The sequence below is a fragment of the Nannobrachium achirus genome, assembly GCF_963921795.1.
Source record: "Nannobrachium achirus genome assembly, chromosome: 8".
NCBI classification, from domain to species: domain Eukaryota; kingdom Metazoa; phylum Chordata; class Actinopteri; order Myctophiformes; family Myctophidae; genus Nannobrachium; species Nannobrachium achirus.
This window is the reverse complement of record NC_137817.1, coordinates 36111001-36129522: the sequence shown is the minus strand read 5'-3', so window position 1 is coordinate 36129522 and position 18522 is coordinate 36111001. Positions and strand designations below refer to the sequence as shown.

The 18522-nt window shown below is 42.4% G+C and overlaps 2 protein-coding genes across 2 annotated transcripts in view; one reads left to right on the top strand and one right to left on the bottom strand.

Annotated features, from left to right (window-relative positions):
- Window positions 1-3514: 3514 nt before the first annotated feature.
- Window positions 3515-4060, bottom strand: LOC308290080 (phospholipase A and acyltransferase 3-like; the record flags this gene model as incomplete). Its single annotated transcript, XM_080731855.1, has 1 exon — window positions 3515-4060. One exon carries the CDS (start codon window positions 4058-4060, stop codon window positions 3515-3517), a length of 546 nt encoding a protein of 181 aa, XP_080587981.1.
- Window positions 4061-6161: 2101 nt separating this feature from the next.
- Window positions 6162-18522, top strand: part of cpda (carboxypeptidase D, a) — a 33009-nt gene continuing 20648 nt past the window's right edge. Inside the window, exons 1-6 of the mRNA XM_080732336.1 lie at window positions 6162-6982; window positions 7814-8061; window positions 13947-14089; window positions 14535-14704; window positions 15113-15540; window positions 16435-16626. Coding sequence (XP_080588462.1) covers window positions 6315-6982; window positions 7814-8061; window positions 13947-14089; window positions 14535-14704; window positions 15113-15540; window positions 16435-16626 — 1849 coding nt within the window. The 5' untranslated portion in view covers window positions 6162-6314. The remainder of the gene's footprint in view (window positions 6983-7813; window positions 8062-13946; window positions 14090-14534; window positions 14705-15112; window positions 15541-16434; window positions 16627-18522) is intronic.

Genomic DNA, 18522 nt, shown 5'->3' with positions numbered 1-18522 from the left:
GACCCACACACAGCACCCTCCTTTCCTCTTTCTCTCTCTCTCACCTCTTTCAACTCTTCCCTCCTTCCACCCCATCATTCCAAGCTTTGGCCAGCTCTGTCAGACCTGAGAGATGCACGGCTGAGGCTCCTGGTGTTCCACCATAAAGATGTTTACAGCACTTTTGTTTCGATCTATTGCCGAGAGAAAGGTAGAAGTAAAATGAAACAAAGTAAAGAAAAGCAAGGCCGCTTGCCCGTTATGCCTCACAGAGGAGAGACCATGCATGCAGCAGCAGAGCCTCAGGTGGTGCCCTGTTACCACCACTAGATGGCAGTAACATGTCTCGTCTGTGTTGACAGTGACATGGTGCAGGCCACTCCCCACTCACCGGGATCAATAAAGAGAGAATGGGCAACATGAAATAAAAAACAACGAGACAAAGTGTCTGATATTAATCTGTTTGGAGTCAAGTGTCTTTTCTTGATGGATTGTGTGATGATATATAGGGGTAAAAGGGTTCACAGGCCAGGGGTGACTGACCTAAATCCCTTTACAATTACAGAGCAGACCCATAAAAAAGTGTCTGCTAATGGTTTGTGGCATCCCTAAAGAGGTCAGAAAAGAGACTCCTGCCACTATTGGGACTTGCCCAAAGATGATTACATTTATCTTATTTCATTCCATTCTTTGAGGTTTGGCATTTTTAGCCAGATGAAAGTTGATTGCAGGAATTTCCTTTTTTAGCTACAAAGTAAAATCCTCACAGTTAATTTAACAATTAGTAACTCAGATGGAGTATGTGTAAGCAATGTGAATATAGGGGTGAATATACTGTAAGCATCAGGTAGGCTACCAGATAATCTTTTACGTTGCCCACAGTGTGAAACATCCAAGAACATCTTCATTCATTGCATGTGAAGCTAATAAAAACAGATAATGACAACAAATATGTAGACTATTATGTGTTGCTATAACTCTCATTCGCCAATATAAATAATTGAATACATTTAGCAGATAACTGAATACATTTAGAATAGAAATAGAAATATGTTTCTAATGCAGGAGATATCAGGTAATACATGCATTTCCCCATTATTTCCCATTTTGTGATAAAATGTGACGTTTCTGCAAAAGTACCCTCTTTTATGGTTACATTTGGTTTGCAGACAACAAGCACAATTCTTACTGACATACTGTCATATTGTGTAAAGTGTGAAACTATTGTGTGAAAACAACATGATAGAAAAGGAAACCCGCACACTCTGCTCCAAATGACTGAATATTTATTGACAACGTTTCGAGCTACAAGCTCTTCATCTGGTCAAAACTGTTTTGACCAGATGAAGAGCTTGTAGCTCGAAACGTTGTCAATAAATATTCAGTCATTTGGAGCAGAGTATGCGGGTTTCCTTTTCTATTGTGCTATTTCTCACCCAGCACCTCATTAAGAGATGTGCGTATTTTTCTACTTTTGAAAACAACATGATGCCATCAGATAAAGGTGGATGTTTGATCATTTTAGACAAATTAATATATAATATAGACAGTCACAGCGCTATACAGCTGTCCAAGCTGATTATGACTGGTCTCCATAATGACCTCATGATACCATAAATGGAATTTTCTACCACTTCCTAAAGTCTACAGGGAGACCTAGACCAGCATAGCCTTGATTACAGAAAAACCTTCCCAATTTGCAGACTTTATTTGAAGCTACTCTGTTAAGCCCTGATTTTAAAGACAAAACTGAAACTTCCAAATAAAATAATAATAACTATTAATTTACGGAATGTCTGTTCGTCCGCCGTCTGTCATGCTGACATCACTGATACTAAACAGTGCCGCCACCATGGTAACAGCCGCATGCTGAAACAATGCCCAAATTTGGAGATGACTGACATCAATGACTGACATCAGTCAGCCCACACTTGATGACTGACATCACTGATACTAAACAGTGCCCAAATTTGAAGACAACTTCATGACTGACAATGACATCACTGATACTAAACAGTGCCCAAATCTGATATACCTGCATGGTGAAACAATTACCAAATTTGGAGATGACATCACGGAACACCATACCATGGGCATAAATGGGTGACACGGTGCCTAGATTTGGAGATGACTGACATCACTGATATAAATTCTACTATCCTACGAGCCAATACTTTCACCTCAGTACACAACACAACCACGGGCAAGGACTAGTTTTTTATATTAAATATTGTTTTTGTTGTGCAATAGTGTGTTGCCTATGGCAACCACACTAATTAATGAAACACTTTATTTGCTTATTGCGACCGAAGGTCGCATTATAAAATCTGTATACCGTGATGGAAGTGTAGCAGTGAGACAATCGCTAAGCTTCACATTGTAATTTACTTGATTATTGGCTCATTAGGGATCTCTAAATAACTCGTTGATGCACACTAGAAAGATGACTTGTCAATCTAAGTCAGTAAAACACTTACGTGTTAATCTTGTATCATGTTGTTGATACTACTGTATTATTGCTACCACTGTATTTTATTGTATAATGCAATGTCATGCAATGAGCAGGCTATACAATGACACGTTTTGACAACCCTTTCCGGGCCCTAGCTGTCACAGTAATTTCGCCACAGACTTCACAAGTTTCTTGAAATGGTTGTATCATGCCTCGACACACTCAGTCTCTCCGGCGTTTTAGGGATCTTCCATGAGCAATCTCATCAATCAGCTTCCAGCCTATTGTTCTTCTAGTTCCTGATGAGCTTCCCCACTTCTCTGATTTTTCCAAGGAGCAAATCCTCCTCGATGACTCATTGGACCTCAAGAGGAAAGTACAGCTCTTGACTTGTTGATAATTATACTCCTCTCAGCAGGTATCACTGAAGTCCATATAGAGCCTTGTATGACTTTACTATCTCCAAAGCATTCTTCCTCTGCTGTACCCTCATTCACGTTCAGGAACTTTCCATAGCACTCTGTTGCTGACTCCCCATATTTCGTCAGAGCCTGGAACAGGTTGTGGACATGGACATCCAAAATGTACCTTTCCTGTTGCACACTGTGTTCATACTTCACTCTTCTCTGTGTTACCTTTCAAGTTGAAAGGAGGGATTAGTTCTAAATTTACATTTTTGTCCTGTTTTCATTTGTTTCTTGATGGTAAGAGAATGTAAGTAGTAGCCAGTATCCGGTGATCCCAGTCATGCACTAAAATGGTTGAGAATGGTCAGGAGGCTGGCTGGGACAGCCTTTACTGCTTGTTTGGAAGCCATTTTTACATACTGTAGGCCTATCTGGGCTAGGGGTGCCTGGACCTAGGATGTTAGATGTTGTGGGTAATAAAACGATACAAAGGACCCAGTAAAAAAAAAACATAATGCTACACTGCATTCAATAATTCAGTTCTTAGCATTCATAGAAATATGAAAACAACATAAAAACAAATCAAAACTAAAACATCAGTAAATAAAAAATACACATCTGCCTGCATTTCATTCTATAAATCAATCAGGTTATTTGAGTTCACACTCAAATTAGGCTACTCAACTTCATTTCGTTTTTTGCATTTGCGTTTGCGTGTCTTTTCTTTGGTCTCAAATCCAAAGAGGGCAGCTGCCAGAGCCACAAGGCCTAGCCCTAGGCCCATAGTGGCTACTCCTGATAACATGAAAAGCCCCCTTGCTTTTCGCACCTGCCAAGATTCAGCCTTGCCATAACGCAGCTCAGTTACAAAATGCTCACAATTCCAGCTGAAGACACAGTAGGAATACTCCTCACCCACCAGTGCATGGGCGTCTTTGACAATGTCATGCACTGCTTGCGGCACATACTTATTGTCCAAGCAGTTGTTTATTCGCCACTTGTTGGTCCCGACCACGTGCCAGAGCTTCTCTTGCTTTACAACAGCCTTGTCACAGAAAACAGACATCACACTGTTGATCCCTGCTCCTGGAAGCTCTGAGGGGGGTGACAAGTGGACAACATAGCCATCACCAATGTACAAAGCCCAGTGTTGATAGGTTCCACGGAATATTTCAATCAGGTCCCCAAGCTCTGGCTCCTCATCATGCAAATTTGGGGCCATGGCTTTCATTGTTCTTCCAGATACTCTGATGATCTATAGTGCCCCTTAGATCATCATCATCATCTCCTATTTCCGTGTACAGGCGAATGTAATCCTGTGACACATGACACAAGGACACAAACAAAGAATATGAACCACCAGATTATAGCCATTTTCTTTTAAGTACAGAAATTATGATGTCAGAACCACGCCCATAAAGTCATTTCACAAGCCTAAGAATTGTTTTAAGACAAAAAGAATCACACCAGTGTGAAGTGAGCGGTGCTATAGGCAACACACTAATGTATTTCAGTCCGAGATTTATTTGCCAGCAAAGTGAACCTGTTTTTTGTCAACTTTTTGATTGATGTTATCCGGGTTGTAAGGCTGCACAACAGAAAAGTGAAGCTTTTGGTCATGCTTCACTTGACATCACAATATCTAATATAAATGGAAAGATGGAATTCATTTCCCAGTGGATTCCTCGTGACTCGCGTCATGGCAACCATACTTGCAATTTTCCAGAATTGCATCTTGGCTGGGCCAGTCTGCTGCCCTTACTGGAGGGCAGCAGACTGCTGGGAGAGTGCTGGCGCTTTGGCATGGGATAAACTTTGACCAAAAAATGCACATCAGAGATCTCCATATATGGACATAAAAGGGAAAATGACATGTATTGATGATGCCTCAGCATGATATGATGAGGCGTCACTAGTCCTCAGCGTGACTAACTGGTGCACGCGCGCACAGGAGCTGCAGATTTTCATAGTAAATGAGACCTACTGTCGCAATTAGTTAATTTCATTAAGTGTCCAGCAAAGCTTGCATGACCAATGTGACCCTGCATGGCCATATGTACAAACAAACACCACTGCTCAAAAGGAGAAAGGGTCCAGAAACATTAGGACCACAACAAGTCCCCAGGACTATTCTGTGTTATCCTTTAGCTACTGCATAATGTCTTACTGTACCACATGCATAACATAAAGTATTCAATCAAAAAACTCAAGCATAATGATGCCGGAAATGTAATCATTAGTTTGGTTTTACAGCTCCAGTCACATGCAGCTGACTTGCAAGTTTCAGCATCAAAGAGAATCACATGTTATGCTTCTCTACAATTTAAGTCATACATTTATTGATCCAAGGCTAATAATATGCTCGTAGCGAGCTGTCCAAGCTGCTGTGTTCAGGGACACTGGTGAACCATCAGGTGAAGGCCTCCTCCCATAGACTGTAAACATCTTCCTCCATTGGAATACTGAAATTATGACACTGTTCAATAGAAAGCAATATAGGTCCTACTGTCATCTTTGCAAAGCGCTTTACAATTTAAACCATCCACATCTTGATCCAAGGTAAGGATATTAAACTACTACAAATAATCAATGCTCTTAATGTTGTTTCAACCTGTCCTCCATATTTCAGGAATTCAGGCATGTCATTTTAGGTGAACCTTTTTTCCTTTCTCTAAATCAGGGTTCTTCAAAGTTGGTGCCGTGTGGCACCCTAGGGTGCCGTGACTGCCGTCTGTGATTGTGAACCAGGTCCAGGGCTCCAGGGGTGCCTTTGACAATATTTGGAATTCATGAATATCATCACTTCAGTTTAACCACTTTATTACTTTTCACCATTGAAAAATAGCAGATCTAGAAGAGCTGCTATTTTTGGTGAATGTTCCCTCCAGAATAGGGATGCTGGGGTTCAAGTGGTTAAACACCAAATATAAAAGTTATTTTCAATCTGTCAATCTGTATGTTGGAAACAGATATTTTCCTTGTGACATAGTTACTGTAACTTGGGGGAAGATTTACATACCTGACATAAATGTTAAGGTACTGTGAATGTAAATTGTAATTCAGGGGTGCCGTGGATGAAAAAGTTGAGAACCTCTGCTCTAAATAGCAAAAATAGCTGTTGTACAAGCTCACAATGCCTCGCAATTTAGAAAGTATAAATAGTGCTATGTGAGTTTTGAGTATGTGGTTTTGAATTTGGTGTGCTGCTCCACTGAGAGTTGGGAACTACCTTAAAAAAGGCCCCGCCCACCCCGCCTGAAGCCTGCTGATTGCGTCACGGCGAAACCCCGCCTACCTGAGGTGAAGGGGGAAGTAGTAAGACGCAGACGCACCAAAGGCTGACAGTCGCTGGCTTTTATCGAACATACGTTTAGCTTCTTGTCTATTACCTTTGTGTGGTACGTCTTCTCTCGCCGCGATCGCCGTGCGACTCAAACAGACCGAATGGTGAAAGGATAGTAGGAGACGCGTAAACAATGGCGACACACTTGCAGACACATCTCGCCGCGACGCCGAAAGTACTATGCTTCTCACTTTCAGCTTTTCTTGTTGTTGTTGTGCTGGTGGCGGCGTCTGTGGACGTTGCTGAGGCGAGGCTGGCCAGGAGAGGTAACCCCACCACACAACAAGATGTGGTGGAAACCTACAACAGATACTATAACTATGAGGATATGACCCGGATCCTGCAATCCATGGCTCAGAAGTACCCTCACATTGCTAATCTGTCCAGCGTAGGCCGGTCGGTGGAAGCCAGGGAGCTGTGGGTGCTGCGGATCACAAAGGACCCCGGCGTGGAAGCACCGGGCAAACCCAAATTCAAGTATGTTGGCAACATGCACGGCGACGAGACCATCTCCAGGCAGGTCCTGGTGTACCTCGTGGAGTACCTGCTGACGAGGTACGGGCAGGATCCACGCATCACGCAGATGCTGAGCACCACGGACGTGTACATCATGCCCAGCATGAACCCAGACGGCTTTGAGAAGTCAATCGAGGGGGACTGCAACGGCGATGCAGGGGGGCGTCAGAATGCCAGAAACATAGACCTCAACAGGAGTTTCCCCGACCAGTTTGGCGAGCAGGATATAGATCAAGCTAACATCCCCGAGGTCACGGCCGTCATCAAGTGGATCTTGGAGAAAAAGTAAGTGGACAGTAACATCCTCACGGTTGAATGAGTGTACATGTGTGATTATCATAAGACAGTACAATGCAAAAATATCATAAGACAGTCGGAAAACAAAATAAAAAAATAAATTATATTTACAGTAAAAAGGTCAAGGGTGGGTAAGGAAGGATATCCGGTGCAGTGTTTGCTTACATTTTGTTCACTTTTACACATTTCATACATTAAAACAGCATTTGATGTCTATCTATTTTCTCCATTGAAGTCACATTTACCAAGCAGGTGCTGAACAGAAGAACACATTTAAACACACACTAGTTTACAATTGTTTGTAATGGGTCTTGGTTGCTAGAGGCAGGGGTTGGAATGGCCTCTCAGTCAACATCGTGCCCCGATCACTTGTTTAGTCACACTACTTGTGACAATAGATGGATTTGGGCACAATCCAGTCAGTAAACAACACGCCATAGCTGCAATCCCAAAATACCCTTTATATCAATAGCAACCGAATAATGTGACTCCCAGGAAAAGTGTTGGGCTTAATGTTTTATATTGGGAGGTCTATTTGTGGTCTAAGTGGTGTTTTTTAGATAGTCTACATAGATATATTATTGATGATCACTGTGGGGAAATTCACTGCACTGACTGCAGGTGCAGTATGCATACAGTAATACAGCATACAGGTTCGAAAAGACATAATTCTTTCCAAAATTTACCTTTCTAGGTACCTAGTTTTCCTGTAATCGTAGATATTTATTGTATGTTTGACATTGGACTCACTGTGTTCTCTTGTCTGTCTGATCACTCGCACCACACAATTCACATTCTTCTGTCCGTCGACTTTTTTAGATTTGTGCTTTCGGGGAACCTGCACGGTGGCACGGTGGTCGCCAGCTACCCGTTCGACGACTCGGCCAACCACCAGCGGGAGGGCCAGTACAGCAGGTCGGAGGACGACAGTCTGTTTCGATACTTGGCCCGAGTCTACGCCCAGGAGCACCCTGTGATGAAGACAGGCCGGCCCAACTGCCTAGACACGCCCGAGGAGACCTTCAAGGACGGCATCACCAACGGAGCCCAGTGGTATGATGTACCCGGTAAGGTGATCCGTTTGTTTCTAGATGTATCCAGGAATGATCTCAGGAGGGGTCACTTTGTGGGATCAATGCTCATTATTATCTCACCTCCTCATGAACAATCACACATATTGTGTGTAGTAGCATGGGTTCCACGGTTTCCATGGCGATTGAGCCCCACTGGATTTTGTTATTGTTTCCGCAGTAACATAATGGGCCAATTTTGTCTGAGAAGTGTTGACAGCGATCAAGTAGTCTGGTTTAAGAAGGAGCTCTGTTTTGTTGGATCATAGATTCATAGGAGTGTCCTTTAGGATGGATGAAAAATAGTGGAACGGCAGTGTTTGGTTGCCTTTTACTGTGCCAGCCCATTGTTTAGTCAGTGAGCTAAATGACACACAACTGCCTGAAGTGAGATATTTAGGTGGTGTTGCTATGGGTATTTGCTAATGTAATTGGTGTGGTATTGGTTTTCTGTGTGTGTGGTGGACTACTGCATTGTCTTCTCTCGTGATTCCAGGTCCCACATTCATTCATCCCGTGTGTGTGTGTGTGTGTGTGTGTGTGTGTGTGTGTGTGTGTGTGTGTGTGTGTGTGTGTGTGTGTGTGTGTGTGTGTGTGTGTGTGTGTGTGTGTGTGTGTGTGTGTGTGTGTGTGTGTAATTGTATTTTGGTGGTAGAGTAAGTTTAATTACAGCACTTTACAAAAAGCTTACTGGTATACATAAACATTTTCTATTTTCAACTGTATTCTTAGGTGGGTCTACCAGGTAAGTGTCAAAACACTCAAACGCCCTAAGCCTTATTAGGCTGGCTTCGTTTTGTTTGTCTTGTTGCCAAATCAGATCCTTAAATTGTTGTGTGTAAACCCCAGCAGAGCAAACAGGTTCATTATTGTACCCTCAGGGGGGCGATCCCACCAAGAATTGTCCACTGCTGAACATGGTTTGTGGTTTTTAGGTGTGCATAAAAGTTACAATATATTTTCACCTTTTGGGTGCAAGCCACATAGTAACATTGCTCGCCAATGTCACATTTTTGGCCAGTCAGCCAATCAAATCAAGCAAAGGGCACTAGGGCAGGCTTTAGTATTACTTTATAACGTTCCTCCTGTTTTTTTTTTATCATGTTTGACTGTACCAAAATGGCCAGCGTTCATGAAAACTCATCAGTCTGGAGTACACATGACAGCATAAAGCCCAAGTGCCCAGGCACTCCAAGCAGTTTTAGTTGATGTCAACCACCTACAAGGCAATTTTGAAGCAACCCTCCTCTGTGTAATTGCTCTCCAGAAAGCACAGTCAGACTGCTTAACGGATGTTGATCTGACTAGCGAGCTTCCTGTTGTTGTTATTATCAGTATTATTACAAGGATTCACTGCGGGCCCGCCATGAATGTTCTTCATAGGGGGAGGAGGTTTAATCCATTTAGACTGAGCTTGTAGATCTGCTATTTTTGAAAAATAGTGAATATTTGTGCAAGTCTTTAAATATTTCAAATCCTTCTAAGGTTTTTTGAAAAACCTATGTTTCCCAATTCCCATCTCAAAATATTTAGTTCCAGGGACCCCCCAGAAGCAAAATTTAAGTTACAAATGTTCGCTTAAAAATACATATATTCAAAGATTTTCACACATTTTCATGACTTTTCAAAAATAGCAGATCTACAAGTTCGCACTTTTCAAAAATAGCAGATCTACAAGTTCGCAGTGCCGCGCTGCCCTAGGGCCCTAGTAACTCAGTACCACTTTTACGCCCTTGTGACGCCCCTGCTATTGACTGTTTCACATACAGTATGTGTCTTTTATGAGCTTGGGTATCGGTGGCTTGCTGCATCCCCTCTTGATTCCGGTTAACAAAACGGGCCATTGGTGTCACTCAGTAATCTGATCCACTGGCTCTGCGTGTTGATTTGATGGTTGGCTGAGGAAGTGAGAGGTGAAATACACCTAATGTTACTCTTACCTGGACATGGCATTTCAAATTACAGCCCATCTCTCCCCTGCGTGTGTGTGTTTGTCACTGCATTGTCTTCCAGGATAATCCCTGATTCCTCTATTGTCCTATAGATTAGCATTGAATCACCTTATTTGGATAAAAAAATAACGATAGATGCAAAGATACAGTAACCGTTTTTGAAGATCAAGTACAAGTAAATGTACTTATTTATTAATGTATTAAAGGGGAAGACCACCCATTTTCAATATTGAAATATGTCATTAATATACCTTAGAGGAGTTGTGTGGAAATAGAAAAAAAGTTCCACCCCTTCTGTGTTGCCTAGAACTGGAGGATTGATTTTGGGGTTTGTATTGTAAAGTACAATGTGTGATGTCATCAAGTTGTACTTTACAATACAAACCCCAAAATCAATCCTCCAGTTCTAGGCAACACAGAAGGGGGGGAACTTTTTTTCTATTTCCACACAACTCCTCTAAGGTATATTAATGACACAGTTCAATATTGAAAATGGGTGGTCTTCCCCTTTAATTCAATTGGTTTATTTACCAGATTACCGTATGTACTTTTGATCTTGACTGTCTGGGCCAACTTCATTCTTCAAAAAATAGACAAAGATTGTAATAAAATATACTTTTAGTATGTACATAAAGTTAAGTATTGTAATGAATGATTATGAATGACTAATTAAGACTAAATCTAAACGGCTTTGTCAACAAATGACAAATTATTGGGGAGCCACACAACTGGAAAAGCCACATGCAGGTGTGGTAGATAGATGATAATCTATTGGTCTAAATGTCATGAAGCAGACGGGTTAGCTCCAGTGTTGCCATGTCTGCTTATTATAAGTGCTTGTTTTTCTGTTAAGTTGCTTGTAAATAATTGGTAGTTGCAGGTTTTGGGGGTTTGGGCTCGTTTGTAAAATGGAGTTGATTATTTTTGGCTTTGTTTCCTAATGTTGCTTAAACCAGTGGTTCTCTAGCATTTTCATGTCAAGGACCCCCAAATTAATTATTCACAAATTATTTTGTGCCAGGGATCCCCGTACCAGATTTATGTTGTTAAAATGAAATGAAAATAGCAGTTTTAAGCTATTTTTTTTAATGAAGCTGATGCATATACTGTAAGTTTAAAGTGCTCATGTGGCTTATAGTTGCTTCTTTTGGGCTTTTCATAGACCTGCTTATTTCTCTCTCAAAGACTGGCAACACTGGTTAGCTCCTTTCGCCCTTCCTTGTATGACAGTCAGTGATGGCTTGATCTGCAAAACAGATATGACACATGATGACGTTGAGGTATTGTGGTTTAGCATGATGATGTGTCCTCTGCACAACTTCTGTGTCAGAGACTTTAAATTGAGTAGCAATTTATAAAGTCTGACACAGAAGTCGTGCAGCAAATACCTTTTTTTTGTGCGGTGCTAACCACCTTCACACACCAATGGTGGCAAGCTAACATCGACCGACGAGGCAATGTGGGGTTCAGTGTCTTGTCCAAGGACACTTCGACATTTGGACAGGAGGAGCCGGTTTTGGTTAAATATTTCAGGGTAATTTGTTTAAGGATATAGGCCCCAGGCCATACACTATCTACCAATCATCTACAAGATTGATCATCCACCTAATAATTAAATTTTATTTGGTGATAATGTAGCAATAAACTTAAAAAAGAAAGAAAAACTCATACAATGTATACATATGTCCAGATTAAAATTTCTTTTCATTTGTATTTAATAATGTTCTGATAACCTAAATCTCAAAACCATTGCCACTGTGTCTTTACTGTGCCTTCCTTTAGTTACACAACAAGATATTCCTCAAGAACTTGAGCTAGCAGTTTATAAAGGAGGCTATGAGCACTGTGTTCAGCTACAGTATACTGTCAGACACTGGCCAGGGCATACCACTCATTTGGGAGTGTCTGACTAGTTCCTGTCTGGAGTTGGAGGATGTTTGCCACTGTAGGAAATGGCATCAGTCCAGACATAATATTTAATTCATACAACTGATTAAACAATAGTGAATAGTATACCAAGATAAATACAATCATTGATAGCAGTCCTCCATTGCTTGTTGTTGTAGAAATACATAACACTAAGGTTAAGCCTGGCTATGCTATCAGGTGGTGGCTGCCATAAAGTACAGATTTGTATATAAGTTAAAGGTAGTTAAATAAACCTAGCATTTAAATAGTCAGGGCGGAGGCCACGCTTGGATAAAGTCCTATAAACTAAACAAATCTTGCCCTGACGGCTTAACCATTGCACTTTATAGGAATGAGAATCTGTCTCTAGTGCCACCATAGGGGTACCACCTCTAGAGATCTACCCAGACAATGAAGACCCCAACTCAAGAAGACAGTCACAGGGCATGACCCCACTGATCTGGCTTATACGTAATGCTTATACCTTAATGTATATTCTTGGCCAATGCCCATAGGTTTAGAACTTTAGTTAAGATTTGACTTTCGGAAAAGAGTAAATCGTCTGGCATTAGTTTACAAGGAAGGCTAAAGAAAATGTTAAAAAAAGAAAAGAAAAACTTGAGACAGAGTATGTCAAATAGTAGAGTGGGCCATGTTGTCCGCTCCACTGAAAACCGGCCGCAACTATTTTGACACATGACTGGTTCTAGTCTCCAGTCAGCTGACGGTTAGCCACAGTCACCAAGCTTCAGACAGTTGAACAGCTGCATGGCACGCTCACACTTAACTTGGAATTACACAGAAAAGCTTATGTATGTCCATTTTGAAACCTTTTTATGTTTCTCTGTCAGTACCAAAATGTATGCCTTCTAAGGTGGTGGAACAAAGCTGAATTAATAATACTTTTGGCCAAATCTCAGAAATGTCTTTGTTGATCATCTTTGTGTGTAGCAGTAATTGTTCGAATGCTGACCAGTTTGCTGGCACTGCATCACTTTGCCATCATTGAAGCTGAATGTAGCCATCTTCTGTGCTAAGGTGACAGTGCCAATGCTTTTTTCTTCCTCTATCTCGCTAGTGAAGTGTGATTAATCTTTGCACCCTTAAGGATCCTCTTACTCACGCAGACAACACGGATGCAGGTGGTTAAGCTTGTATGGTGGTTAGTGTTGGTTTTGTATGCAGTATGTATACTGCATACATGTATGTATGTATGTATAGCCTAGCTCGCTAGACATCCCCACCCATGTTAAAACAAGGAGGGGGATCTATACTGCAGTTAGTTAGCTGCATTAGTTTAGGATATACAGTACAGTAGGCTGGCCCCAGGCTAGTGCATGTACACTGTTCAGGCACACCTTGTTTTGGACCACATGCAGCTAAGTGGCAGACAGACGTGGCCTCTTTGTCTTTGTAACACTTTATTTTGCCTGTGCAGAAAGAATCATTGATGCAGTTAATGCTGGTGGCTATTTTTATTGGGCTCCTGTGGCCACCCAGCAGGCAGCTATGGCAACCGTCCAACCAGAGGGAATGTTGGCAGCCTGCTGCAAGCCCAGAGGACACCACTCCACGGCTGCCTGCCTGCTAGGCAGGCTGGTTGGCTGGGTATAGAGCCAGGCTGCAGCTGGCTTGGTACCGCAGCTGCGAACAGTGCAGGGCCCTTGTCACAGCCCACTCCCAACAGAAGCACAGCGTCCGATGTCCGTCGCTCAATACCTGGCACTGGTTGGGGCACAGATTTAGAACGATGTTGATTTGGGGTAGTACTGCCATGTCCAAATTGCAGGCTTTAACTTATCACATGAAAAGGAGTTTTAGATGTCCTCCTAAAAAAGATATATTTTTCCTCTTGTACTAAACGTGTTTTGTAGTAAAATGTTTCTGCATACGGTATGTAGCAATTCATTCAATTCATTTGATCGTCTCAAACAAATTGTTCACACTGTTTTTATACGTTGTATGTGACAATTGATGCTGTTTCTAAAATATAGGCTTTTGTTCTTCTAACTTGTTATCCAGGAGGGATGCAGGACTTCAACTACCTTCATGGGAACTGTCTGGAGATCACCATGGAGCTGAGCTGCTGCAAGTACCCTTATGCCGTTGAGCTCCATAAGGAATGGGACTTAAATAGGGAGTCGCTACTGGCCTACATTGAAAAGGTAGGACTTCCACTCCGTCCATTTACCACATAGCCTAAGCCTTATTTTATACTTCGGATATTAAAAAAACAGCTGATCTACCAGTTCACAGTGTGTCACGACACATTATGAGCTTGTCGATCGTTAGCTTGCGACACAATGCGTTGTGACAGGAAAGTGGTGTCAAGTGTCTTGACACTAAATGCCAGACTGCACCAAGGAGTTGCATTGGTGTGGATTACACAATCGTAACCGTAGTACGTAGAGGATGTGAGAATGCGTTTTTGTGACCAAACAAGAACGCGTTGTTAATGCAACCTACCTCCTATTCTTTAAGGAAAGTATGGTTAAACCAAATGTCCATAATTCACAGCCAGTCTTATTGTATAAAATACCTTTGATAAAGAGAGTGCAATCAGTCCAAATATGCAAGCTGTTCTCTGGTAACACAGCTGTCCTCTTCCAGGTCCATATTGGTGTACACGGTTATGTGACAGAGGCCACCAACGGCACAGGCCTCAACGATGTCAACATTATAGTGGCCGGTATCAACCACAATCTGACCACAGGCCACTACGGGGAGTATTACCGCCTCCTCCTCCCTGGCACGTACAACATCTCAGCCGTTGCCCCAGCGTGAGTAACACACAAAGTGAATGGATTGTTTATTTATAGTTCACACGTAGCATCTTCATTTTTAGTGTTTTCCACAACAAGGACCCAGTGTGGAATTTATTTAGTTTCTACCACCTTCAGTAGAGTTCAAGTGCTGAACACTACTGAAAAAAATCAGCTCTGCTCATTTTAGAAGGTGTGCTTTGCTGTCACTTCCCATATTGTTGAATGTATAACATAAAAAAAGAGGGGGAAAAGGGCAGTGGTAGCTTGGTGAAAAACTCTACGTGTGAATATGCTACTTCCTGCTACTGGAGTGAATCAGAATCTCCCGGTGAGACTTGTTTTTCTCAGTTTCCTTGTAAGCATTTTCTTTCAAAGTGAAGCCAGAATCAACTGGACTCAAAAATGTGTTATGCTCTCCCGTAGGTACAAGCCAATGGCAGTGTATGGTGTGCAAGTGGTGGAAGGCAAACCCACTGAACTAAACTTCACCCTGGAGCCCTTGGTCAATGAGCATGCAGGTAACATTGCAGCGACCACATCTGTTACCTCACCTACTAAAGCCCCAACAACACCAGTACCTGCAGTTGGCGGCAACAGCAGTTCCAGCGGCTCATCCCATAATGGGGTAATTCTTCCTGCCGGAAATGAGAGCAGCACTCCCACGTCGCCCTCAAGGCCTGTCCAGCCCACGGAGTTCCGCCATCACAACTACGGGGATATGGAGCTCTTCCTCCGCAAGTACAGCAATCTGTTCCCCCAAATCGCCTACCAGTACTCTATCGGACGTTCAGTGGAAGGCCGTGAGCTCTACGTCATGGTCATCTCAGACAACCCCGCTTCCCATGAGCAAGGTGAGTCTTTAAAACACAATTCCTTTTTCAAAAGCATAATTTACATTTTTTACCACTTATGTAGGCTTGAGATTTACCCTGCAGTTTTATGATTCTGGTGATATTATCAGTACCGCCATAAGTAGTGAATGAATTGTTTGAAAAACAAAAAGACTGTCATTTTAAGCAGCTGCTTCAGGTGATTAGGATTTCCCTGGTGCATTCCCCTGTAGGTCCAGTACAGTAGATTGAAAAAAATACTTCTCAGATTACAGAAAACTCTAGACCGCATTCTTAGGTTTCTGGTTTAGGCTTAAATGAGAGCATGTGCTATATATTTTATTACAATTAACTCCAAACACATTCAACGTAACTGTAATGGAGCGTGTGGTGCTCTTAATTATAATCATTAGACTATCCCTAGCCTAATAGACTGTATTAGGTCTACAAATGTTACGAACATTTTGCTGTTGATATGAGGTTTATCACTACTGTGAACTAAAAGCCACATCAGTGTAATGTTTTCCCACTTTTGCAAACATATTAAACGTCATACAAAGAACAAAAATGTATTGCATGCCACTATGATAGTAGAAACATTAGTTAAGTACACTTTACTATCAAATCCGATCATATGTAGGTTTCATGAATGAGGACAATTGTTTGGTGCTAATCCTGATTTGGCTTGAACAGCTACTGCGGTTGACTCACTTGACTGGTGGGATTGTCATAAAAACACTTCATCAGAATGATCTATCCTCACTCAGCAGCACTATATTTTACTTTAGTTGTTTGACTAAACGTAATCATTTTTTATTGATATGGCCATGAAAAATAATGCAACATTTAGCAATCTTAACACCTTTGGTAATGGCATCAATCATTTCTCTCTCCATTTCTCCCTCTGTATGCCAGGCGAGCCAGAGTTCAAGTATGTGGGCAACATGCACGGCAACGAGGTGGTGGGCCGCGAGCTGTTGCTGAACCTCATTGAGTACCTGTGCACAAACTATGGGAGCGACCCTGAGGTCACTGAGTTGGTCAACAGTACACGTATCCATATCATGCCCTCCATGAACCCTGATGGTTATGAGATCGCCAGTCAAAGTAAGGAAGCGCGCGCGCACACACACACACACACACACACACACACACACACACACACACACACACACACACACACACACACACACACACACACACACACACACACACACACACACACACACACACCAGGGCATTAACCAAAAAATCGACAAATCGATTCAATCGTCTTGATTACATAAGTCGACTCCCATCAGGGAAAGATGAAGAAAAAAAGAAGAAGAAAAAGAGACATTTGAGACTGCATGCCAAGTTGCCTGTTTCATGTAATCAATTCCCCAATTGTGTTCTTTTGGGGACCGCTCATTCTCAGCGCATGTTTCAGTTCATTGTCTCCACCAGCTGAGGGAGAGTATGTTTTCCCCTCCGTCCGTCCGTCCGTCCGTCCGTCCGTCCGTGCGTGCGTCCGTCCGTCCGTCCGTCCGTGCGTGCGTGCGTGCGTCCGTGCGTCCTCGCAGTTTGTGAGCAGCTAATCTCAGTCACCGTTGGCCCGATCGCTGCCAAACTGAGCACACACACTCCCTGGATGCCAATCTAGAACCTCTGCCCCACATTTTTCAAATCAGCCTCATGGTGGCGCTATAACAGGCTGATTTGTGTGGCCTGGTTGTTACCAGCTAATCTCCGGCGCCGTTGGCCCGATCGCTGCCAAACTGAGCACACACACTCCCTGGATGCTAATTCAGAACCTCTGCCCCACATTTTTTAAATCAGCCTCATGGTGGCGCTATAACAGGCTGATTTGTGTGGCCTGGTGGAGACCTGTGCTCGGAAGAGCACTGCTTCTAGTTCGTACCTATTATTTGTTGGCTGGTGACTGTGGTGAGACGCGTGGTATATACGCTCCTAGCGAGACATTTAACTTCACCCCTACCGCCGCAGCGGGCGGCATTGCACACTGAGAACAACTGACTGAAGGCTAGCAGCTTCACTGCTTCACTCATACAGTACAAGTCACTCACATAGCGTCGCGGATCTGCCCGTTATGAGAGCTTGGAGGTCTGCTATTCTCTGCATGCAACACGCTGTGAGCTTGTAGATTGTCTATTTTCAAATAGCCTGGCTATAGGGCTAAAGGTAGTAGGCCTACTATGTTTTATATTAGGCCTATAATAATTTATATTCAGTTGTCAAGACACAGATCTTTAATACAAGTAGCTCAAGTTGAACAGCAGACAGTGGTTTCTCCGCCTGACCGTGAGAGAATCCTTTCTCTCAACTAAATGACTATTTCAGTAGTCTATTTGCTCTAGACTAGATAACATGACCGGGGAAAGGCATTGTGGCTGACCTGTCACAGAGTGTTACAGTTAATGGGTCATGTTTATTTTGAGGCATGGATACCGTTTGTTGAAACATTACAAACTACACCGTCCGAATCTGCTGTGGCTTTGGGAATGAGATAAGGTAGCATGGCACACTGATTTATATATCATCAAAAGTAATAGTTGGCAATGGGATTTCCCAACTGACTACACCCACATCCTGGTGTGTTGGAGTGTGAGTTAGTGTGTAGTTGTGCATTAAAGGTGGCTGTGAAATGGAAACAAGGCAAAAATGTGCCCTGACCACATTGTCGATAGAAAGGGCATTGATAATTGGATGGAATACTATATACAAGAACTGGCAGGTAAATACTTAAAATAAGGTACAACTTTATTGTCCTGTTGAGATTTGAAATGTATCTTTGCTTTTTAAAAACATTTTAAAAAGAAACTCAGAAACGGCATACTCTAGCACAGTGGTTCTCAATTTTTTTTGGCTACAGTACCCCTTATACTGATTTCTGAAGCCGGGCACCCCCTTCCCCTGACTACATCATTTTAGAAAAGAAAAATGACTTCAAAAGTCCAGTTCCCATACCAATATTTTCAAAAAAGAAAAACGACATAATGGCAA